Source organism: Nyctereutes procyonoides, unplaced genomic scaffold (assembly GCF_905146905.1).
Source record: "Nyctereutes procyonoides isolate TBG_1078 unplaced genomic scaffold, NYPRO_anot_genome, whole genome shotgun sequence".
Taxonomy (NCBI): Eukaryota; Metazoa; Chordata; class Mammalia; order Carnivora; family Canidae; genus Nyctereutes; species Nyctereutes procyonoides.
The window spans coordinates 28,887,147-28,910,754 of NW_026575122.1; the positions used below are offsets into that span (position 1 = coordinate 28,887,147).

General features: G+C 36.4%; 2 protein-coding genes across 7 annotated transcripts in view; one reads left to right on the top strand and one right to left on the bottom strand.

The window, feature by feature from the left end:
- LOC129516852 (uncharacterized protein C3orf20 homolog) overlaps positions 1-4,927 on the top strand; it is a 67,031-nt gene extending 62,104 nt beyond the window's left edge. The window contains exon 8 of the mRNA XM_055336349.1: positions 4,442-4,927. Within this exon, the coding sequence (XP_055192324.1) occupies positions 4,442-4,588 (147 nt within the window). The 3' untranslated portion in view covers positions 4,589-4,927. The remainder of the gene's footprint in view (positions 1-4,441) is intronic.
- A 729-nt stretch (positions 4,928-5,656) lies between these two features.
- VEZT (vezatin, adherens junctions transmembrane protein) overlaps positions 5,657-23,608 on the bottom strand; it is a 74,311-nt gene continuing 56,359 nt past the window's right edge. For 5 of the 6 annotated variants that reach the window (XM_055336434.1, XM_055336433.1, XM_055336432.1 and 2 more), the window contains 3 exons: positions 20,567-20,667; positions 18,394-18,601; positions 5,657-14,939 (listed from right to left, as the gene is read on the bottom strand). In XM_055336434.1, the coding sequence (XP_055192409.1) occupies positions 14,425-14,939; positions 18,394-18,601; positions 20,567-20,667 (824 nt within the window). In that variant the 3' untranslated portion in view covers positions 5,657-14,424. Of the gene's footprint in view, positions 14,940-15,612; positions 16,014-18,393; positions 18,602-20,566; positions 20,668-23,608 lie in introns of those variants that run through there. The other variant, XM_055336435.1, reaches the window with a different exon arrangement.

Genomic DNA, 23,608 nt, shown 5'->3' on the forward strand with positions numbered 1-23,608 from the left:
TAGATAGATACTGGAGACCCAAGGGTAAAGAATACCAGTTGTGAATCGTAACCTTTTCACATAACTAATTCCCTGAATCCTGGTAACAATCCCATGAGGTGATGATGCGCTGTTAAATGTTTCCATTTGGGGCCCCTGGGTGGCTCAGTCGGTTAAGCATCTGCCTTCGGCTCAGGTCATGATCCTGGGATCCTGGGATGGAGCCCTACGTTGAGCTCCCTGCTCAGGGGGGAGTCTGCTTCTCCCTCTCCCTCGGCCCCTCCCCTCGCTCGTGCTCTCTCTCTCTCAAATACATGAATACAATCTTTAAAAAAAAATAGATGTTTCCATTGAACAGATAAGGAAACTGAGACCTCAAGTTGTTTACACAGCTAAGAGGTGGAGCTGAGATTTGAACCCAGGTATCCCGACTCAGAGTCCAAAATAGGAAAAATGCAGAGTCTGTTAGCAGCATTAGGATGTAATACAGGGGCCGGGGCAAGTAGAACAGGAAATGGCCTCCTCTTTGTTTTTTCTATAAATGAGACTTTTTCTTGGGAGAGAGTGTTTTGGAGGTCGCCTTATTCCACTAACACGTATCCCTCATCTGGTCTCTATTTAAATGAAAGAGTTGCCATCTGGAGGCATCTTGGGCAGGTTCATTAAGAATAAGTGGTGACTACGTTAGAGGGTAGTTAGAATCTCTGCTTTTAGTTATTAGGTCAATATTTGGTTACCTCAAGGCTAGTATATTTAGTTTGAGACAACAAATCACGGACTGTTTGCTTGATTTGAGTTGTTTGGACAAGTCTTTCCATTCTGTTCCATTCAATTGCTGGAACGATGGTATAATCAATGTGGTTTAAACACTTAAGCTCGGGACCTCTGGGTGGCTCAGTGGTTGAGCGTCTGCCTTCGGCTCAGGGTGTGATCCTGAGGTCCTGGGATTGAGTCCCACATCGGGCTTCCTGTGAGGAGTCTCCTTCTTTCTCTGTCTATGTCTCTCTCTCTCTCTCTCTCTCTCTGTCTTTCATGAATATACAATCTTTAAAAAAAAAAAAAGCACTTAAACTGTCACCACAACCAGGTTAAGTGGGACAGCCTGGATCCCACAAGATAATAATATCTTCTCAGTTTATAAAGGGCTTTTGCAAAAAGATTCTCATACCAATCTTCTGATGAGTAATAAGGATCCTAAACACTGGGGCCTCTGGGGAAATGACTGCCCTGTACAAAGAAGTACTTGTCATCCTCTATATCCCTCTTCCTTGGCTTTGTTTTCTGTATAGTATTTAACACCCCCCAACTCCTGATACATCGTCTGGCTCTCCCCTATAGGATTCACTGAGGGCAGAAACCTTGTCCACTGCTCTCTCCTTAGCACTGAGAACAGTGCCTGGCATGTGGCACACACTCAAACTGAATGGCCATTATAGCCTTGGTGAGTTAAAATACAAGAGAGAGGGTACATCCTATAGTGTTTTAGTTAATATAGACTATGTGATAGATTAAAAAATTCTTCAAAATGTGGTACCCATGGGAAAAATACCAGGAGTCCTTATTTGATAAAATGCTGGGCACCTCTGGATTAGATTATTCCAGGTTTTGAGTTTCAACTGCACTTTGACTCAATACAATTTCAGTAAGAAAAATTTAAAAAACAAAAAAGAAAAGAAAAAAATTTCAATTTTGGTACCGGGTCTGATCCTACCCTGGCCTCTGTACATAAAAATGTAATGTTTTTGTTTTTTCCAATCCAACATTCTTCTGTATTCTCATTATTTTTGCAAGAACTGAACACTGCAGCCTTGTCTCCTTTTCTCTAGGCCCCAGGGTTAGCCTAAGAGGAGATGGCTTGGATAAACACAGAATGATAAACTTTCTTCTTATATATGAATAGAAGTCCAAACTAATTGTGAAATCCTACACACCTTCAACTTACCAATTTCTTAAATTATACTCTTTTCCCCTATTATACAAGTATTTCCTATTATACAAGTATTTTAGGTGAAAGAAACCTAAAAGTCACCCTATGTCCCAGTTAAAGGGATTACCACTGTTAATTCTTTAGATCTCAGTGTACCATGTATTTTGTATAGTAATTATGTCATTAGCTCTCATGACCAATGTGTCATAGCTTCACCTTCTAAGTTTAGGCAAGATAAGTAAGTGGCATCATGGCTAATAGCCAGGCATGTACTAAAGAATAAAGAGTTTCAGATCAAGGAACAAGATATGAAATAAGACATAGATTCTTCTGTTGCTGAGGGGTGCCTGGGCAGCTCAGTTGGTTAAGCTCACTTAGCATAATGCCCTCTAGGTTCATCCATATCCTCTTAAATGGCACATTCTTATCCCTTCTTATGGCTGTGTGATACTCCGTTGTTACACAAAACTAGAGAATAATACTAAAATTTTGCATGGAACCACAGAAGGCCCCAAATAGTTAAAGCAATCCTGAGAAGGAAAAACAAAGTTGAAGATATCACGAGTCACAGATTTCAAGATATTCTGCAAAGCTGTAGTGATCAAAACAGTATGGCCCTGGCACAAAAATAGACACATAGATCAGTAGGACAGCATAGAGAGCCTGGAAGTAAACCGACATTTATGTGGTCAATTAATCTAAGACCTAGAAGACAAGAATATACAATGAGGACTGTTAAGTAGGCATAATCTATTGTGACAACTCTGAATGTCAGACTCTACTCTCCTCCCCGGACTTTGTTTTTGTTGCTATTTGTTGTTATTGCTGTTTGTTTGTGTTTAGTGACATCCCTTGACTAAGTCTTCAAAGTCTCTATTCCCTGTATAGTTACATCACTGAAGTCAGCTCAGTTAGCGTGGTGGTGTGTCTCTGCCTCTCTACTGAGAGGTCATCTACTAAATTCACAAAGCCCCTGTTCTTACTGAGGTTCAACAGTTGTTTTTTTTATTTTAATAAGTGATCTTCAAATCATTGTGAGCCTTTTACTAATGCCTAGAGTTCTGAAAAAGTTGATTTTGATGATTCTTGCCATCATTTTGTTCCTTTTATGGAGGAGCAGATTTACATTAGTCCTCATGCTGCCATTCCGGAACTCCTACCTCTTCACAAAAATCTTTACTCGTGTTTGCGTCTCATCACTGATTAGAAATGATGAAGCAAAGTCTGCTTTGGCTCGGGTCATGATCCCAGACTTCTGGGATGGAGCCCTAAATGCGGCTCCCTGCTCTGCGGGGAGCCTGCTTCTCCCTCTCCCTGCCACTACCCCTGCTTGTGCTTTTCTCTCTTTCCATCAAATAAATAAAAATCTTTTTAAAAAAAGATGTAAAAAAATACTTAATTCTTAGCTGGAACCAGCTATACTTAACTACCATTTTCCACCCCTACCACCTTTTTTTTCCCCCTTAAGATTTTATTTGAGAGGCACATGCAGGAGTGGGCTGGGGACGGGCGGAGGGAGAGAGAGAAGCAAGCTCTGTGCTGCGCAGGGAGCCTGATGAGGCTTTCGATCCCAGAACCCTGAAATCCTGTCCTGAGCTGAAGGCAGCTGCTTAGCCAACTGAACCACGAGGTGCCCCCCCCATCCCCCCGCCTTTTCATCCTCTTAATCTTAAGGTTATTTCTTAGGCTGCTCACCTGTGCCATAAACAGTCCCTTTCATCCTGGAGTAGAATGACAAACTTGGCTTTACATAGAGTTGTAACTCTGTTTTTTTTTAAGATTTTATTTATTTATTCATGAGAGACACACAGAGCTCGGCAGAGACACAGGCAGAGGGAGAAGCAGGCTCCATGCAGGGAGCCCGACGTGGGACTCGATTTCAGGACCCCTGGATCAGGCACTGGGCTGAAGGTGGCACTAAACCGCTAAGCCACCCGGAGTTGTAACTCTTCATTAAAAAATAGAGAATCTGAGAATTATAGCCCCAGAAGAGAATTTTAGAGGTCGAGTCCAATTCATAATTTGTTTTTAAACAGAGGAAACTGTACCTTGATATGGTTAAATGATTTGCCTGAGTTTTATAGTAGTTTTGTCCGTAATCCAAGTCTGCTCAAGCGCTCTGTACTGTCCTAGTTTGGCTGTAAAATGAAATGAATCTGCCGGCAGCTGATGTGAAAGCTTTCACAGCTGGGGAGGATACTGGTCCTGACATTCCAGGTGTACAGCTTGGAGTGAAAAAAACTGAGCCTGTTTCCTACCTTCAAACAATATATTCAAGTTCTAGGAACATGTTTGATGCCCAATATTTTTTGTATATAAATGTAAACATTTTCTCATAGGGACACATTTAACCTCTTTCTTCAAAGAAGTGCCTGGCTGTTTGTAGAGCATGATTCTTGATCTGGGGTCATGAGCTCAAGCCCCATGTGGGACATAAAGCTTACTTAAAATTAAAAACAAAACAAGCTGAGAAAAAAGAAGTAGGACTGATTTTCATATGAATATTCTGAAAATGTTCTATATTAATTTTTACAGATGTACATTCGGGGAAAATTAGTATTTGCCAACTTTATTTTCAATGGTTATAGCACATCGGCTGAAGACCTTCAAAAGCAAATTGTGAAGACAAGGAGTGATTATTACACAGGATATTTCCTACCCAAGGACTTCAGGATTCACTAGAGTAACTATACATACTCAACTTTCTCACACTTTCAATTAGTAAATCCCAGGCAAGGACCACATTTCAAGAATTGCCTTTATGAATGCTTGTGTCTTGCTTCAAATCTTTTCTGGAAAGAGGTAGCTAATCTATTTAAAATTTCAGCCCCCATCCATATGAGGCATCTTTGAGCTTGCTGACAGGACACCATGAGCTAAGCTTACCCTCAAGGGTTGAGAAAATTTACAAACAATAAATTATCACTGAAATTAAATGGTAGTGACGGGTCCAATATTGTGTGTGGGGGGTGGGGATTCAATCCCTTTATGAATCTTGTGATAGATGAATGTATGGAGGTGGCAGGTAGTGGGCAACAAACGTTACTGGAATGGTGGGAATATGAAGAAAATAAACAATGGGGGTGTTCAACTGGAAGAAATGAACTGCTTCCACATGTCCCCTGTCCGTACTGCCTGCTTTTCCACAATATAAAAATCAGGTCGTGTGCATTTTCATATAGAACTTTTTTGTTAAATATTTTTTGCAATAGTAAAACAAATGAATAAATAAATAAAAGTTCAGTTCAAGGAAGGCCACTTTCTTTTTAACTAGCACTCAGTCTGCAATGCCATTCTGGAGTTACCATGAATGTTCTAGCCAAGCTTAGAATGACTCAAACCAGTAATTCATTCAATTACATAGGACAAAATATGGTCCATTGGATGTTAATGGTCTTCTGAATTCAGTATGTTTTTTCTGTCAGGGAGGTCATATAAGTCAACAAATATGACCTGATTAGAATGTATACAATGGCTGACATTCACTGAGAAGGGTGAAAATGGAGCTTTTAAAATTCATCTGCTGTTTTCACTCTGATAAATTATCATGTGAGGCACTTTTATGACCAAACTTAGACTAATGAATCACAGCTTTGCTAAAAACACTGCTATCTTTTGTCAGTATGTTAACAGATTCTGGAAAATACTGTAATAGAAGAAAAATGGAGACAAAAAGAAAAGGAATTTTTACCTTTTGGTTAATTCATGTTGCAAACACCAGAGTAAAAAAAGCATACACATAGAAGACACTAAGCAGTACAGATTTTATTAGAGACTTGTTAAGCTTAGGAGGAACAATAATACAGACATATACAAACCTGTTTGTTCTTGTAAAAATCCTTTAGAAATTTGATATGATAAAATACATCAAGTGATCAAAGAAAGTATTGACGGGAAAGGTTATAACCTCAACTCTTCAGGTGGGTAGGAAATGTACAGTTCTACATAAAATATAAGTAGTCAAAAGGTAAAAATTAAAATACCGCTGAGAGAATATTCTTAAAGGATATTTTAAAAAAATACAGGTTAACACCCCAGTTTTAAATTAAGAATGAAGACTGACTTTAGAAACTTACTATGTAAACAAGCCTGAACTTTGTTGAGAGAATGTAGATGCTCTCCAAATACCGAGAACACTTACTGTACATAAACATAGATGGATTCATACATTTCAGGCTATGTCAAGAAATAGTTACCTATGCTCACAGATTACCACACAGATACAAGACTGCTGATGTCAGAACATTTTCATGCTTGAGTGAATGCAAAATGTCATAAGTTTTGGAAGATATTGATAGAAGGCTCACCTATCTTATTCCAATATAGTTCATTAGAAAAAAAATGAATCTGACAAATTGAGGCATAAATTGAGTGAATTTACAAGACAGTAAATGCATTTAAATCATCTGACATTAAAAGGAATCAAAATCTAAAGATCTCTCGATCCAGTCTATTGTTATATCCACAAAATACACATATACTAACATGTATAGTGTTTGATTTATGCAAACAGGAAAATATTGAGAAGGGTAAACACAGTATGTTTTAAAAGGCAAAAATAATAGAATCGATGGGATGAATCATCTATGTGATGAATGTAGCAGAGTATTAATCCCAGGGTTGAATTCTTCAGAATGGGCCTCAACCTCATAGTCCTATTTTAAAGGATAACTCATTGATGCAATTTTTCTGGTGACAAGGCCTGAAGGAATAGCACAGTTTGGGGCTCTTTTCACAGTTGGGAGTGAAATTGTCTGATTGTCTGCAATTATTTCAAACATAGTCTAAATCCAATTAAATGTCAGTATTACCAAAGTATACATTTCCATTGTCTAGCATAACCTGTGGATTTGGGGTCTTTTCAAGCCTCTTCAGAAAGCCTGTCCTCAAATTAAATAAATTAGCAACGTCATAGTTATGATGTGAGACCGTATGATGAATCAAGTAGGTCAGAATCTTTTAAAACCCCAGAGCAGCAGGGTACAAAAATAAATTTACCAAAAAACCTTATTCTGCAAAATACTTTAGCAATCTGTGAAGTATTGATCCATTTCCACTCTACCACTCTAGCCTGTTTCCATCAACCAGAGCCGATTCTGAAATGTAGCTTACAATAAATCTGACAAAGGACTTGCTGTCTACAAATGATGCTTAGGTTCTTCCCAGACCTGAACCTAAAAAAGCAAGCTCGAAGTGATATAGTGGATTCAAGAAGATTATAAGAAAAAGGCATTGGTCTCCAGAAACAAACGTTTAAAATTATTTAGCATTGGAGTTACAGGGCAAAGACCAAATGCCTTTCAGAAACTACGCACAATTCAATGAGACTGTTGAAGAAAGTGAGAAAAACAGAACCATGGATTTGGGGGAGAAATTTTTTTCATGGCTAAATTGTCTAATCATAAAATAGAGATAAAGATCTGGTAAGTTACAATAACAATTCTCCTACCAGCAATAATAACCATATTACATATCATATTTCTACTGTGATAAATTTTACTATAATATCAAAGTCTGGTAGACTTTATCTTGCTATCCACTGTTATTCCTCTAATTTTAGAAGGATTAACCAACCAATTTTTGCTAACTGTTGGCACACATACAAAGAAAAGTGAGTTTTGGTGAACGCAGGATGTCTAGTCAGCCTCAGGTTCTCTTCAGTCTTCACACTCTTGATGTTCCAGGAATGATGCGCGAGTTTAGGTTGGTTCTAGGATAGGCCCAGGGGCCTGGTTTGATCTGGGATCCCTGGGACCATACCTAGAACAAACCCAAACAAAACCAAACTCCTTGGGAGTGCTTTCAGCTGGGCTGACTTCTGGGCTTTTCACCCATATGGACCTCCAGGGCTGTATCAGGACCATACAGCAATCTTTAAGGAAAGGGAATGATATTTCTGGAGTTTTCTGTACATTGCCAAGTGCTAGTACTGTGCAGAAAATAAGTTTGACTTAAAAATGGAATTAATTTTTAAATTTACTTGGGAGGGAGAAAAGAAGATATTGCATTTCTTAGTATATCCTAAAAAATAAACTTGCAAAAGACATGCTTCAGTTTTAGAAAAGATGTTCAAAGATGAAATAAACTCATTTGTAGACAGCCAACCTTTACGAAATGCTGTAAAAGTGAAAAATGTAAAGTTCAAAACAGTAGAATTATCCCTTATCTTGAGAAACTCTTAAGATACAGATTGGGGAAATATTTCTACAACAATGACTCATAGAATATACTCACTTTGAAAAACAGTGTGTCAGAAGCATACACAACTTAAGTATTGTCCTATTTCAAGAACTGCCATGTGATGAGTGAATTTCAGTAAATAGAGATGAAAGAAATTAACTTAATTGCTGAGGTTAAAATGTACAGAATTTAAAAAATACCATATGCATTTTAATTTATCACACATTTTAGGATTTCCATAAAATCAACTCCTCCTTCATGTTATGCTTTTGTATATGTATATGTGAATCCTGGAATCAACTCATCCTTTTTTTGATTTATAGCAATTACACTGAGTAGAATCACTTTCCTCTCGTGACCATACTCAAGTCGTAGCACTAACCAAGGTTTGGCATCATGACTGTTCTGTAATGGCAGTCTCAACTCAAGAAACAAGTTTGGATCATCTATTTTTAAATGAATATTATATCATAAGTCCCTTCCAGTAGCATATGAATAATGTTAGGTGATGACTCATGGCCACAGACTGATTTTCCAATTACCCTGCATATGATGGGTGGATGAATCAACATATGGACTAAAACATAATCAGCCTTTTGACTTAAGTTATTCAAAGCCAGGATATCCCTTTCTAGACAGATTTGAATTTTACTTGCAAACATTATAACATGCAAATTTCATGTTTATTTTTCATTCAAGAGAGAAAAATCATCATGCTTATTTAACATATTAAATGATAATTTAAACACGCAAAAAAGAATGACACTGGGAATTTAGTCATTCAAATACCTGTCAATATCACTAGATCTAACACTGATAACTTTTGGCAAACTTTTAAGATACATTTCATTGAAAGAAAATAAAGATACCATCTTAGAAATTCTGCACAAAGAACAATTTACTTGGGGTGAAACTGCCTAGAGCCTAAAAACCTTATTACTTCTCATCTCTCTGGGATATCAGTGATGAAAGTTTTCTTATTTCCCAGGACTCAACCTACTTTGTGTTTCAGAAATGAAGATGCATCTCTCTAAAAACAAAACCAAAATAACAACAAAACCAAACTAACCAAATAAATTCTTAGCAGCATTGTGGCATCCAATTCATTTAGAGAGTACTATAGAAAATGCTCATTTGAGTGGACTGGTTTTAATCAGAGTCAAAAAATTAAACAGTAGAATATAAAGAAGGTAAAGTATGGAAATGAAATGGTTCCCCTTGTACAAAAACAGCTCTTCTATTTTGAGAGCCGGTTTCAAATTTAGTAACTTTACTTATTTTAAAGATAGCAATGAAATAGGTAGTGAGGAACAGATATCCACGGAATCCATGTTTAGGTACAATTCAGTTTTTTAGGTCTTCACTGAGTCGATGTACTCCTCCTTTATACATTACTCTAGCTATCTTAGTTACCTGGTTTCCAAAACCAAAGCAGACTTGAAGGAGCATTAAGAAGGTAGAGAAAGGCCATTGCTACAGGCACACTTAAGCAAGCAGAAATTGCAGGAACTGGAGAAATCAGAACTAACAGAAAACAAAGACAAGATGAAAAAAGCACAGCAGAATGGAGCCATTTAGTAAAAGGGCATATAGCTCTCAGGGCCTAGTTAGACTATTACAGTATAATAACTGTTGTTAATAATGATCATTCTGACATCAAAAAGATTAAAATGATTTTCATATATTGTTTAATAAGACAGCAATGCATACTGGTTTAAAAGGATTACCTTCAGAAATTATTCCAAAAACTTTTAATGCTTAAAGGGGTTAAGGTCTATAGAAAACTGGGATATCTAGAATGCATCATTCTCCAAATACTAAGCCAGTTCTTACTAAATTAGCCATGCATATTTAGTCTCAAGCCTATACTTCTAGAATATAAATCTTGGTAAAACAGAGTTAGAGTCACATTTATAATGTTCTAAGTTTTCAGTCTGTGTCCTATACTAGGAACAATCAACAAGAACAAAACATTAACATTTTCCTAAAATATACACAATGATTTGTACAAAGATAATAGTCGAATTTTCTTTTATAGCTGAATTCATTAATGGCGAGTCCTAGAAACATCAACATATAAAAACTGAATTAATACTTTAAATATATGGCAATCATATATATTCAACCAACTATTTTTAGCAAGTTCTTAGTAAGTAATGAAGAGGCAAACAAAAGTATGCTAAGCAGCCAAACAGGTACCACAAAGTCCATGCACTTAACTGACAGAAAAGCCCCTTAGCCTTCTCTCAGTCTACTTACTCTTACTTTACAATTCTAGCAAGGTTGACAACCTGGCTTCTCAGATCATGGCAGATTAGAAGCAGCAAATTAAGGGCTTAGTGCAAGAGGCAGGCACCCAAGACAGCAGCAAAACAAAAAGTGACAACTGATTTTGAGGGAAGATAGAGAAGCTGTGAAAACTAGACATGGCTCTAAAGCACAGCATTGCAGGACCTTGGAGAAAAAGGACCTATAACCTCATCTATTGCAGGAGCCCCTGCGGGTGCATTTCTACTTATCACCCTGTGATAGGAACTGATATTCTTAAACATGACAAAGTTAAATTAAGATCCTGAATATTCCAGAAAAAAAATATGGTACATTCTAGAAATTTTCCTATTCACTATTAAATAAAAATGTTATGATTAAATGGATTTGCCTCAGTTACATGAAAAATTAACTCATGCAAAGCTAGTTACCTGTCAGTGGTCACAGGTAAATTGTTACTGTACTTAGGGTATATTTTCCATTTTTTCTCTGCCAGTAGATTTGCAGCTTTCTTTTCTAATATAAGTGTGAATTACACAGACATGTTCTTATCCATAGAAGTGGAAGAATAAATCAATCTTTGCTTTATCTGGTTTTCATTCATGGCATGCTGTCTACTTTAGTTCAAATAATGAGTCAGCTGAGCTACAGCACAGTCTTAGGCATTTAGTTCTTGTTTCCTCTGGATATGGAAACAATGTATTATGATTAAACTAAATCAGTTGAACTCTTCCTACATGATTTCTAATAATTTATTAAAATATTTTTGCATTTTATATTACTTAGAGTATATAAATAAAAGAGTTAAATGATCCCTTCCAATTAAGACCCCATTGGCTTACAATTTTGTGAATTGTTTCAGAACTTAATTCTTTCTATGCTTTAACATCAAAAGCTTCTCCACCTTTATTATGTGAATTTGAATATTACTATTTATTTTTTTAAAGTGAGTTTTTAATTTTTTGAATTATATTACTAATATAACCAGATCTTGTTTTTTTTTAGCCTCAAAAGTTTCACCTCTCTTTTAATTACTTTTGAGAAGTCAGAATTTACCAACATCACTTAGCAATCCAGAGAATTTGGTTTGGGTTGGAAAAACTCCCCAAGACATGATAAGGACAGCTGTATGCATAGCTTTTAAATGATGGATCTGAGATTTAAACTCAAGTACATCCTTTTGTATTACAGTCTTAAACCCATATTCTTAAATTTCCTTAGTAATTTGCCTTAAATGTGTTTCTCCTGATTTGTGTCTAATAACTTGAGAAATCAAACCTGAGTCAATACATCAGTTCTTAATTAAATATATTAAAACGTACACTTTTAATGAAGCACAATTTTAAAGAAGACTTAACTTATGAAGTCAGATAATTCAGACAACTTAAAAAATAAGCAGAGGACGACAAATCAAACACCAGCAAGAGTTTGGCCCAAGGTATGCCAGATATGCAGGGTTTTAATGAAAGCTGAAAAAAATAAGAATTTTAGGCATGATAACTATTACCAGGTCATTTATTGCCATGACTTTCCTTACTGTAGGCAAAAGGTAAAAATCTTGTCTTCAAGAGTACCCTAAATAGCTTCTTTCGTGAATTCTTACATTAAGTACCAGGTTTGTCTTGATAAAATAAACTATGCAAATGTTCATGTTAAAAGCTGTGAGGATATTACTCCTCATAAGAACTATCCTTTCAAAATATCATTGTAAAACTTGGAAAGCACAATTATAAGGATTGCATCACAAAATATTTTTCACAGAGGGCTTCTTTTGGAAGAAGGATGGCAACTATTAAAACTAGTCAAAAGTCTGATAATACAAAGTGAAATATTCTTAGAAAAGTAACAAACGAGTACTTACTTATATTATAGTGGCCTATTAGTTTTTATTTCCTAAGGTATTCATGGTAAGAAAAACAAAGTCCTAGACAGAGGTTCTTAGATTTTACTGGGCATAAACGTCATCTAGGCCTCATTCCCAAATGACCAACTGAGAATGATTGGGAGTATGGCCCCAAATTTGAAATGTAAAAGTAAGACCTCCAATTTATTCTAAGGTAGTTGCCCCATAAAAAAACAAACAAACAAAAAACCCCAAACAAAACAAAACAAAACCTGAGAAACACTGACTATTATAAAAGAAAATTAGGAATATTCACAGGGAAGGTAATATTTTATCTTAGAAACATTTTAAAAGATGAAAGAAATTTTGAAAACTACACAAAAAAGAAGCTTTAAGGCCCAAGATCCTTATATCATGGTTTCAACAAGTAGAATTTTTATGGAATTAATTTAACTGGTGAGTAAAACAAATCAGACTGGAGGCTTAGGAATTCTTGATTAAAATCAGTCTTTTAAAATTAGAAAGAATCACCTCAGAGACTATTGAATAAAACTGATAAAATATTTTGAAGATATTTTTACCAAACTGCTATAATAAAAATACAATAAAAGAATTAAAAGTTATTAAACTCTAATTCTTCCTGTGTAAGTTTACAGATTAAGAGAAAGATTACTAAGTTTTTCCGTAATTGCTGCTTCTAAATTCAAGGAGAAAAGGAATTGGCAAACTAAGTAATTTAAAAAGAAAGTATTATTATTTATGAATACAATCGTCAGTCTCAAAACAAGATTTGTTTTTTCTTGAAATTTAGCTAACTATTTCTAAGTAGTAAACTGGGCCTACCCTAAGATAATCCTAAGAGCTTAATTATGGATAAGTCCCAGAAACTTTTGGCAATAGGCAGAAGCACTTACTGTACGAAGGATCTCTACTATTCATATAAAGCAGAACCAAGTTTCTCCTCATGTTAAAAAATAAATTTCCTAAGGTTGGTGGAAAAAAAATTAAAATCCCCTTGGTATATATAAATCTACTAACTCAAAGTGCTAAATTTACAGGAATCTGAATGTTTCTTAACTCTAAAGACAATCTATATTCATCGTGTAATCTCCTCTCTAGGACAGCAGCATAAATTATTATTCCTATACTTTCCCCAAACTAAGGTCTATAAACTATGTCAGCGCATAAGAGCTACTGGTTTCAAGAAACAATATACTCCTGAAAATGTCACATTTTGAAAATGCAATGATTTAATACTGGATAATTTGGAAAGCAACCGCTTTTAAGAGGTAGTTTATAAATGAAGTACTAAGGAGACAAGGATGCTTTCCAGGAAGCAGACTCAATAAGGTGGAAAGGGTATACCCTCAGGCTGGGAATCAGCAACTTAAGGGACCGGCTTGCATTAATGGCACTCAATTATCTGTAGGCAAACCTAAACAAAGAACTTTCTGCAAAGTTGGAAATGGGGCCTTGGACGATAGGGACCCCAGTTTGACATCATCCCTACTGATTATATATAACAAGAACAGAACATAAACACAAAAAATAACTGAAAGGGTAATTTTTAAAACAGTACAATGTTTTTCTTTTAAAGATTATTAGGACATCTTAAAGTTAACTGCGGAATACAGGTATGAACAAGAAGTGTAAGAAACAGGTCACAATCCCAGTACTTTTGACACTACTTTTTAGTTCCAAACCCCAATACACATTAATTATATAAATTCCATTTTTTTTAATTCAGAACCTGCATCTTTAAGATTGGTATAAACAAAAATAAAATATCAACAAGTTATTAACATAATAGCTGCAGTTATTAACTGCAAGAATATAGTAAAAAGGAGCCACACTAAATCTTAATGTTCTTGCAACAGAACTATCCCAGTCATTTTATGGTAGCAAATTCTGGCAAGAAATGATAAATTTGTTTCTTATTAAAAGTACCTAAAGAATTTCCAAGATCGATCAGTTGTGCTGCAAATAAAACAGCAATTTATTCAAAAGAGCCCTTACCTTTCTCTTTTTTTCCTAAAAGATTTGCCATTTACAGGTTAGCTACTATTTTCAGAGCAGTTGTTCAAACCAGGGTTCTTGCTGTAAATTCACATCTCTATATATAGTAAACTTAACACTCATTTTCCCTTTCCAGTGGATTATCTAGTGTTGAAGCTAAAACACCTGCATAAAAGCAACAATTTAAAATCCTTCATGGGCATCTTGGTTCTTACTTCTCTTCTACCTCATTTTTATTTTCTTGTATTATTTGTTCTTCCTCCTCATCACCAAAAGTCTGTTCCTGCATGGTAGTAAAGGAGAGAGATCTAGCAGCCACTTCTGCAGCAAGACCAGCAGTGAAGTTAAAATCCGATGACAGCTGGAGCCGTGCCAGCCTCTGCTTAATGGAGGGCTGTAATAAGTCCCTGGGAGTTGGATGGGCAGTGGATATGCTACCTACATCTGACTGCTGAGATTCCTCTTCACTCTCACATTGGTAACACACTCTTTCTTCAGCTCCTTGGAGGAAGACTTCATTTGCAGAATTGTCTTTATTTTTATCATCTAGAGGGTTTTCACATAAATACTCAGTCCTACTACTTATTTCATTGTCAGCTGTGGAGGGTTTACTATTTTCCTCTTCAGTATCATTTTTACCAACTGTCCCCATATCTGAATCCACTGATGGTTCTGAATTACTTATGGGTTCCACTGGGTCTACAGGAGACAAGGATTTCAACACAGCTTCAAAGGAAAAAAAGAAAGAAAGAAAGAAAAAAAAGAAAGAAAAATAATAACTAAGGACCCAGCAATGATTTAAACTTTAATTTAAATTTCCAGTAGTTTTTTCTTATAAAGAACAATAAATAAAAGCTAAATAAAACTTTCTAGTAAAATCTATGTAAATTTATAAATCCAGAGAACTTTATAAGAGATAGAATGCCTAAGAAATGAAATGAGATGGGGTTTTGATGAAGATTTTAAAACACATCACACATTCTCTTATTCAAAATATTAAAGCAGTGGTTCTCAGAGTATGGTCCCCAAACCAACATCAGTTGTAACCACCAGGTTATCTGGCAGAAATACAATTCTTGGGCCCCACCCAGACCTACTGAAGGGGACATTGAGTGGGACCAGCTGTGCTGATAAGCCCTATGCTCAACTCTGATGCACACTAATGTTTGAGAACCATTCTTATGAAAGAATAAGCAACATGGTTTTTACTGATAATGTGGGAGTTAAAAGACCTAAAGTCATCCAGATAATAATCGTATCTTATGCACATATATATTTACAAGTTAAAACAGCACGGAAAAAAATGCACACAGTTCACCTTACTTGCCAACCACCTAATAAGACCCTGATGAAACTAAAGCCATAACTTCTACACATTTTGTAATGTCACAGAAAAATATAAACAAAATAAAATCTGTATTCAAGATAAACTATTGTACAAAGCATAATACATAAATATTATATCCATACGGTAGAAGTTGTCCTTTCAAGGAAAATGAAGTTTTATTTAGCCCCTCTTGATGTTAGTAGGCAGTGGGTTGCTTGCTAGGCAGTCTCTCCTCCCAGTATGAGGGGTTAGTACAATACAATATATTAGGAAGCATGACGGAAGAAAAAAAAAAAAGTGCTTCTTGAAGATCTGGCGTTTATTTAAAAAATAATTTGTAAAAGGTGTCCATTTCCAAGAAACAGATCCCTAAGCTGCAGTAACTCCACTAGAGAGCAGCAACAACAGAAAAATATGGCCACAGCAGGTTCCAGTGTAGAATATCCCTCTCTAATTCCATTCGGACTTTACCCCTGTAGGCAGAGATGAAAACAACTCTGGAAGATGTACTGAAATTTTTCACGGAAAAAGCATTTTATGGTATCAGCAGCTTTTTACTTATTTTCACAAACAAAATCAGCATTACTACCCTTTCAAATGTAAACTACCAGAAGCACATACCTGAAAAAAGATAACATTTCTTTCATTGTTATATCCTTGCCCATACTGTCAATAGGATATTTAAAAACTAGATGGAGAAAGTACTGCACAATAGAAAGGATACAGGTTTATATACAATGGTATATTCAGTCTTCATGTACAGTTTGAGGCGATAAATTTAGTTCTTAAAGAATGAAACAGATGTTGATTGATATCTCTGATTATGGCTAATTAAATAGGGCAATATAATCTGGGCAACTGGAGGATCAAGTGTTAACATTGCTGGAAGGTAAGCCTCCAGGAGTGCAGGGATATTTGTCTCTTGATTATGCACTCGGGATACAGCAGGAAACAGTACGTCAGTAACTCCTTGTTGAGTGAGTAATTTACTGAATGAACACTGTGGGGGATAATAAAGCCCCTACTGACAGAGATGGTAATTTCATTATACAGACAAAAACACCGAACGCATAGAAAACAATAGTGCCTAAAACATAATACTCTCAATCTCTGATTCATGTAGGCCCAACATAAGAACAAACAGGTTGCAGGAACTCTATCTTTACTGCTGCCCCTGGGTATTTTTTAATCTGTTGCATATGTTGCTGGCTCAAGTGCCTCTCTGGTGTGAGGCTTTGCAGTGGTGGGAGAGGAAGCAGGGAGAGGAGGATTTGCCAACAAGCAACCAGTAGAAAGGCTGGTTTGGTGGAGAAGACAGAATTCTTGGTAAAGAGATCAGCATGAATGTTTTTTTTTTCTTTTCTTTTTTTTTAAGTAATCTCTACCCCCAACATGGGGGCTTGAACTCATTATCCCAAGATCAAAGGTTGCATGCTCTATAGACTGAGCCAGCCAAACGCCCCAGCGTGAATGTTTTTCATGAGTAAAAACAATCAGTTTGTGGAACCATAGTCTCATTATATAAATATAACCAGAGGAGGACATCTATATTAGAAAGAGTAGGAAATATAATTGGAAATGATGGACTCATATGATAGAGAGGCTTGAAACCAGGAAAAAGAGTTTAGATTTAATATAGTAGGAAAGGGGGGAACCACTCCAGGTTTTAAAGATAGAGAGCCATTATCAATGTACTACTGTTTGAGAAAAATCAGGAGGGAGCCTGTATAGATAGAAGCTACCTCAGAAGCTATCTTCTAAGGATAGCTTAGAAGAAAAAGGTATTGAAAATAGAAGTCAGCTGGGGCACCACACTGGCAGAGTCAGTAGAGCATGCAACTCCTGATCTTGGGTTATGAATTTGAGCAGCACGTTGGGAGTTAGAGGTTACATAATAAAAAAGAAAATGGAAGTCAGTTAAGACACCATTACAGTTTACAAGCACAATCTAATAAGGACCCAGGCTATTAAAGGGGGCCTTGGGATGAGGAAGGATAAAACCAAGAAATGTATATGTGGACAAGGGAGAATGGTAGGGCTCTTAAGAGAAGAAAAGAGAAACCTGAGGAACTTTCCAGAAGTACAGGTAATCTATAAACTTCTAGTAAAAAAAGAGAACAGGAAAGAAGGCAGTTGATTTTGAGGCTCCACATAAGTACTCTATAAAAGGGGAAACCCACTCTCCCTACTTAGAAAACTCCAGAAGTTTCTTCTCAACTAGGAATTAGCTAGTTTGATACTGTCAAGTATTAAGCTTCTCCTCATTCCTTCCCTCACTTCTCATGAAATCCAACTAAAGAAAAAGAAGAGTGGGAAACTTAAAGGAGTTTAACACTAATCATCAGTATTGACAATCCAAGTATGGAGACAGTGCGCACCAAAGCACCTCCTCTTCTCCCATCTACTAAAGCGTTCAAATCAATTACATAACCTTAGTGATGTAGCTAATTGGCCTAGATTTTAATTCATTTCTTTCAATGGTAAACAAAGAGTTTTTAATTTGGTGCTCCATTGAGGTATTTATAATATCAACATAAAGAGAACAGAGTTTAGAATCTCAAATTCACTAAATTTGAAAACACTGTAATTTATTCAACTCACTGCCTATTCCAAATAAAATTTAGTAAAATATCAAATACCTGATGAAAAACTCTGATTTCATACTCCCAATTTGATTATATACCTACTCTTTTATTGATCATACTGATTTGTGTCTAGAAGAAAAAAGTACTATACTTGACAGATCCCTAAAATTAAAGCTATAAGAATTATATAGCTAAAGTAAGATTCATAGTTCAAGAAAAAAGAATCCTCTATAATAAAATAATTGTTTACTCTGAAGTTAGTGCTTACCGTGATCACTAAATAGAAGTTGCTTCCACTTCTGCCTTTCTGCCTCTGATGCTTTAAATCCCAGCACAGATTTTAATTCTTGGAGTACCCTCTTGGATTCTTCATGCTCACGCTTCTGTCTCTCTCTGTCTTCTTGAGACAAGTAATAAAAATCATCCTTTCTGAAATCACTGTCCATATCTATATCATCTACATAAGCTTCTAATTCCTGAAAATGAATAAAAGAAAAAGCACTTTACTTCAAGCACAATTTTCTAGTAGCATTCATTAACTTGTACCTACCCAGCTCCAAGATTAAAAAATGAAGACTCTTGGCACAGGTCACTAAAGCAAAGGTGGGCAAACAGAGCAAATATATTATTACAGATAAACTGAAGTCTTAAACTTAACAGTTGATACTAAAAGGGATTGTAGATAAGAAAGTTTAATAACTTCAATCGTTATTTTTCTGCTCTGATACCATTCTATAGATCCAGTTAAGATTACAGTTATTAGCTCTATAAAACCAATCAAATTAGAAGGCCTGGTGGTTTGTGGAGGTGGTCAGGTATGTTGTCTTTTTGTGGTAGGTACCTGCAGTTCTTTCGGACTTCTCAGGATGTTTGAACATTATTCTAGGATTGGGGAACCTCATCTTTTTTTTTTTTTAAATATTTTATTTATTTATTCATGATAGACACAGAGAGAGAGAGAGAGGCAGAGACAGAGGCAGAGGGAGAAGCAGGCTCCATGCAGAGAGCCGGACGTGGGACTTGATCCAGGGTCTCCAGGATCACGCCCTGGGCTGCAGGCGGCACTAAACTGCTGTACCACCGGGGCTGCCCCGGGGAACCTCATCTTATGGTTCTTCGTCTCACTAAGGAACAGACTAGGATTCTTGCTTACCCAGCCTCCTTGCAGTTATGGTTCAGGCAAATGACTTGGGATCCGCTATATCTGTATGTGGATCACATCTGACCTAGAAGTTTTGTTACAAGGGAAGCAGGCATCTTAAGGAATCCATTCTGGCAAGAGTGGTGGCAGATCAAGTTTCTAGAGGTAGAGGTTCTAAAGGGAGTTTTTGTTATTCAGCAATGATGGAGCAAATGGCAATGTCTGAAACCAGTGACTGGGCAGTGATAATGCAGGAAATGGAACAGTTCTTTTGAGTGATTTCGGCTGTTTACAGCAACCTGTTTCAAACCTGGCTATGTAACCCTCAGAAATATTGTCAGTCAGGTACTGTTTTTTAAAACATTTTTGTTGTTTGTGGGGGCACCTGGGTGGCTCAGTAAGTTAAGCGTCCAACTCTTGAATTCAGTTCGGGTCATGGTCTTGGGGTAGTGGGATGGAGCCCTGTGTCAGGCTCCACACTCAATGGAGAGTCTGCTTGGGATTTTCTCTCCTTCTCTAATAAAATAAAATCTTAAAAAAAAAAAAACTTTTGTTTGTTAAACTAAACAGAATTGGTCTCCTTCTGCAATTAAGAATACCGAGTAGACAATTATGACCAAAAGAAAAGAAGTTTTCCTTAGAATAAACAAAAGACATTTTTGTCAATATCTAATTAAATCATTAAAAAACTGTTTCTTTAAAGTGAGCTATAGGGATCCCTGGGTGGCGCGGCGGTTTGGCGCCTGCCTTTGGCCCAGGGCGCGATCCTGGAGACCCAGGATCGAATCCCACATCGGGTTCCCGGTGCATGGATCCTGCTTCTCCCTCTGCCTGTGTCTCTGCCTCTCTCTCTCTCTGTGTGTGTGTGTGCAACTATCATAAATAAATAAAAATTAAAAAAAAAAAATAAAGTGAGCTATATACATGCTGCCAAATGCACAAATCTCAAATGTACAGGATTTTTACATATGTATATTGACCAGTAACCACTAGTCACATTTCCAGCACCCCAGAAGTTACCTTTGCCAATGCACTCATTTGTAATGTGTTTGATCACTTTTAAGTGTCTACAAAATAGACAGTAAAATATAAAAAAATATGAAAATTTACTGGTAGATTCAAATTTAAGGCATTGAGACATACAGACAAATGATTTGATATCAGTTCAATATACTATGCTGTAATTTTGAAGCTCATCACAAACATAAATTTAACAACTAAGTCAATAATCATCCATGCCTCTTAAAGAGAAAGATAGGTAATCTTTGTATGTAGATTAAAAAGCAATTTTCACCATTACCTGCTCCTCAGGGATTGGATCTTTGTCTGCAATATGTAGAGTAGGCTGCATCAAAGGTACCACAGTACAACGTGGATTTTCACATACTATTTCAGGCTTGCCTTAAAAAGCAACAGGCCACACAGAAATGAGTGAACATCTAATTAAAAAACATTATTAGTACTAATATTTTGCCAATTTCATAGCCCAACTTGTTCTCATTGTAACTTTTAATTTATATTAAAAAATTAAGGATGTTAAAGTTAACTATAACAGCAACAGACTTAACAATTAAATCATATTCTCCCTTCTTCACCTTACCATAGTATCTGGCATATAATAGGTACTCTATAAATACTCACTGAACAAATCAACTTTTGTTCATGGCATAGGAACAGTCTCCAAACAGACCATCACTTTTCCCAACAAAAAATAAACTTCAATTTTGCACTTCCTTTATATTACTTCTACTCTCAGAAGTTAGAATTGGAAATGAATTTTAAAAGTAATAGCATGAAAAGATCACCCAGGTGTTAACTTTAATTACTTAATATTAGTGTCTGGATTCTAAACACAGGGTTACTTAGCCTCATATCCAGCTCTCTACCTTTCATCATTATCTCTCTACTTAAAAAGAAGTAGAGTTCAAGAATCTAGATTTTTACCTTTCAAGAGTAATGACAGGTAACTGGTTGGCACCAGGGTTGGGGGGAGATTCCTGGCTTCAGGGGCTGGTGTGGACAAAGCTAGCTGGACTGGAATGAGATGGGATGGGAAGGACTCTCAGTAGGTGTGAGTGAGTAGCAATGTGGCTCAGGGGACAGCCCATATTGTCAGGCGATTGCTTACATACAAAGGATTGAATAAGTAAGTAAACATTGAAGATAAAGAGAGCCAAGTTTCTTATAATCAGAAAAGAGAGGGACAAATAAGGAGAAGGACATAATGAACTATGTAGTGTTGGGACTGAATTGGAGTATTGGTGTGAACCCATGGTACACAACATATATGGAGAGAGAGATATTGATATATACATTTACACAGATATATCTCACCACCCTATGTGCTTAGAAATGGTAAAATCCCAGTGGCCAGGAGTACTTAGCACCCACATCTTGGTTTCTAAATACCATTTTTCCACTAAAGGAATAGGGCATCTTGGATACATGGCTGTTATTAGGGCATTAGGGCTGGGGGCAAAGTAAGTATGAAGAAGTAAAGAAGTGGTCAAAGAATGATGATGGCACAAACCACCCTGAACAGGCTCCCTCTGGTTAAACTTTGGGCAATTTGAGCAAAATAGTACTATAATACTAACGTAATATAATACTAACATGTAATATAATACTAACATTTAATAATCCTGTTTGACTAACAAATTATGATCTACAGAATAAAATAAAAATCCATACATCCATATTGATATAAATAAGTGGAAAACGGGGAATGCCTGGGTGGCTCAGTGCATAAGCACCTGCCTTCAGCTCAGGGTGTGATCCTGGAGTCCTGGGATCGAGTCCCGCATCGGGCTCCCTGCATGGAGCCTGCTTCTCCCTCTGCCTGTGTCTCTGGCCCTCTCTCTGTGTGTCTCTCATGAATAAATAAAATCTTTTTAAAAAAGTAAGTGGCAAAAGGGCTGCTTTGCCTCACAACAAAATGCTAATACGTATAAAAGGAAAAATGGAATTAGAAAATCGCCGTTTGGCAACAATCACAATAATATCTAATTTGAGCAAGAACTAAACTAGTAGATGCTGAAACTGATGGGTAAAAAAACCTTATTTTATTTTACTCCGAGAATTCACTCTTTTTGGTATCTAATTTTATGAAGTTAGACAAATTAAGAGTCATATAATCACCACTACCACCATAACCAAGATATAGATACAACTAAGATACAAAACAGCTCCATCACCTCAAGACATTTACTTATGCTGCCCATTCCTCCCTCCATATCCAACTCCTAGTAACTGCTGGTATATCGGCCATTCCTATTAAATTATACTGTTTTAAGAATGTCATTTAAATGGAATCATAGACTATGTAGTGATTTGAGTCTGGCTTCTTTTGATTAACACAGTGTATTAGAGATTCCTCCATCTTAATGATGTATCAGTAGCTCATTTGTTTTTTATTGCTGAGTAGTATTCCATTGTGTGGATGGATTTAACAGTTTGTCTAGTCGTCAGCTGAAGGACACTTGGACTGCTTCTAGCTTCTAGTGATTATGAATAAAGCCACTATAAACATTTGTTTATAGGTTTTCATGTGAACATTACATTTTTTTTGAACATTACTTTTTTATATCTCTTAAATAAATATGTGAAATGATCCTAGTGGGGCATATGGGACATATATACTTAATAGTGGGAAAAAACTTATATAATCTCAGGATATTTTTTTAAATAAAACACTTATTATGAAAGACAAAAAAGGCTAAAGTAGAATAAAGAACATAAAAGCTAAATGCCATGTGTGATCTGGATCTGGTCATATAAAATTACCATTGGATCAATTAGTGAGATTAGAATGGGATCTGTGGATTAGAGAGCAATATTAGATCAGTGCTCATGTCCTGATTTTGATGGTATATTGTAGGTAGGTAGGAGAATGCTCTTTTTTCAAAAGTGCAAACAGAAGATTTAGGGGTAATGGGATCTCATGTCTGCATCTCACTCTCAAAATGGTTCAGAATAATACCACCAAAAGAATTTATAGACAGATACTGAGAGAGGTATGGCAAATGTGGTAGAATGTCAACTGAGGAATATGGGTGAAGAAGGCTACTTTGAACTATCTTGTGTCATTTCTGCAGTCTTGAAATAACTTAAAAAGAGCTAAGAACTAACTAAAGCACCTGCTTCTTTTTTTAAAATTTTTTTTATTTATTTATTAATGAGAGACACACAGAGAGAGAGAGAGGCAGAGACACAAGCAGAGACACAGGCAGAGGGAGAAGCAGGCTCCATGCAAGGGAGACTGACGTGGGACTCGATCCCGGGTCTCCAGGATTACACCCTGGGCTGAAGGTGGCGCTAAACCGCTGAGCCACCTGGGCTGCCC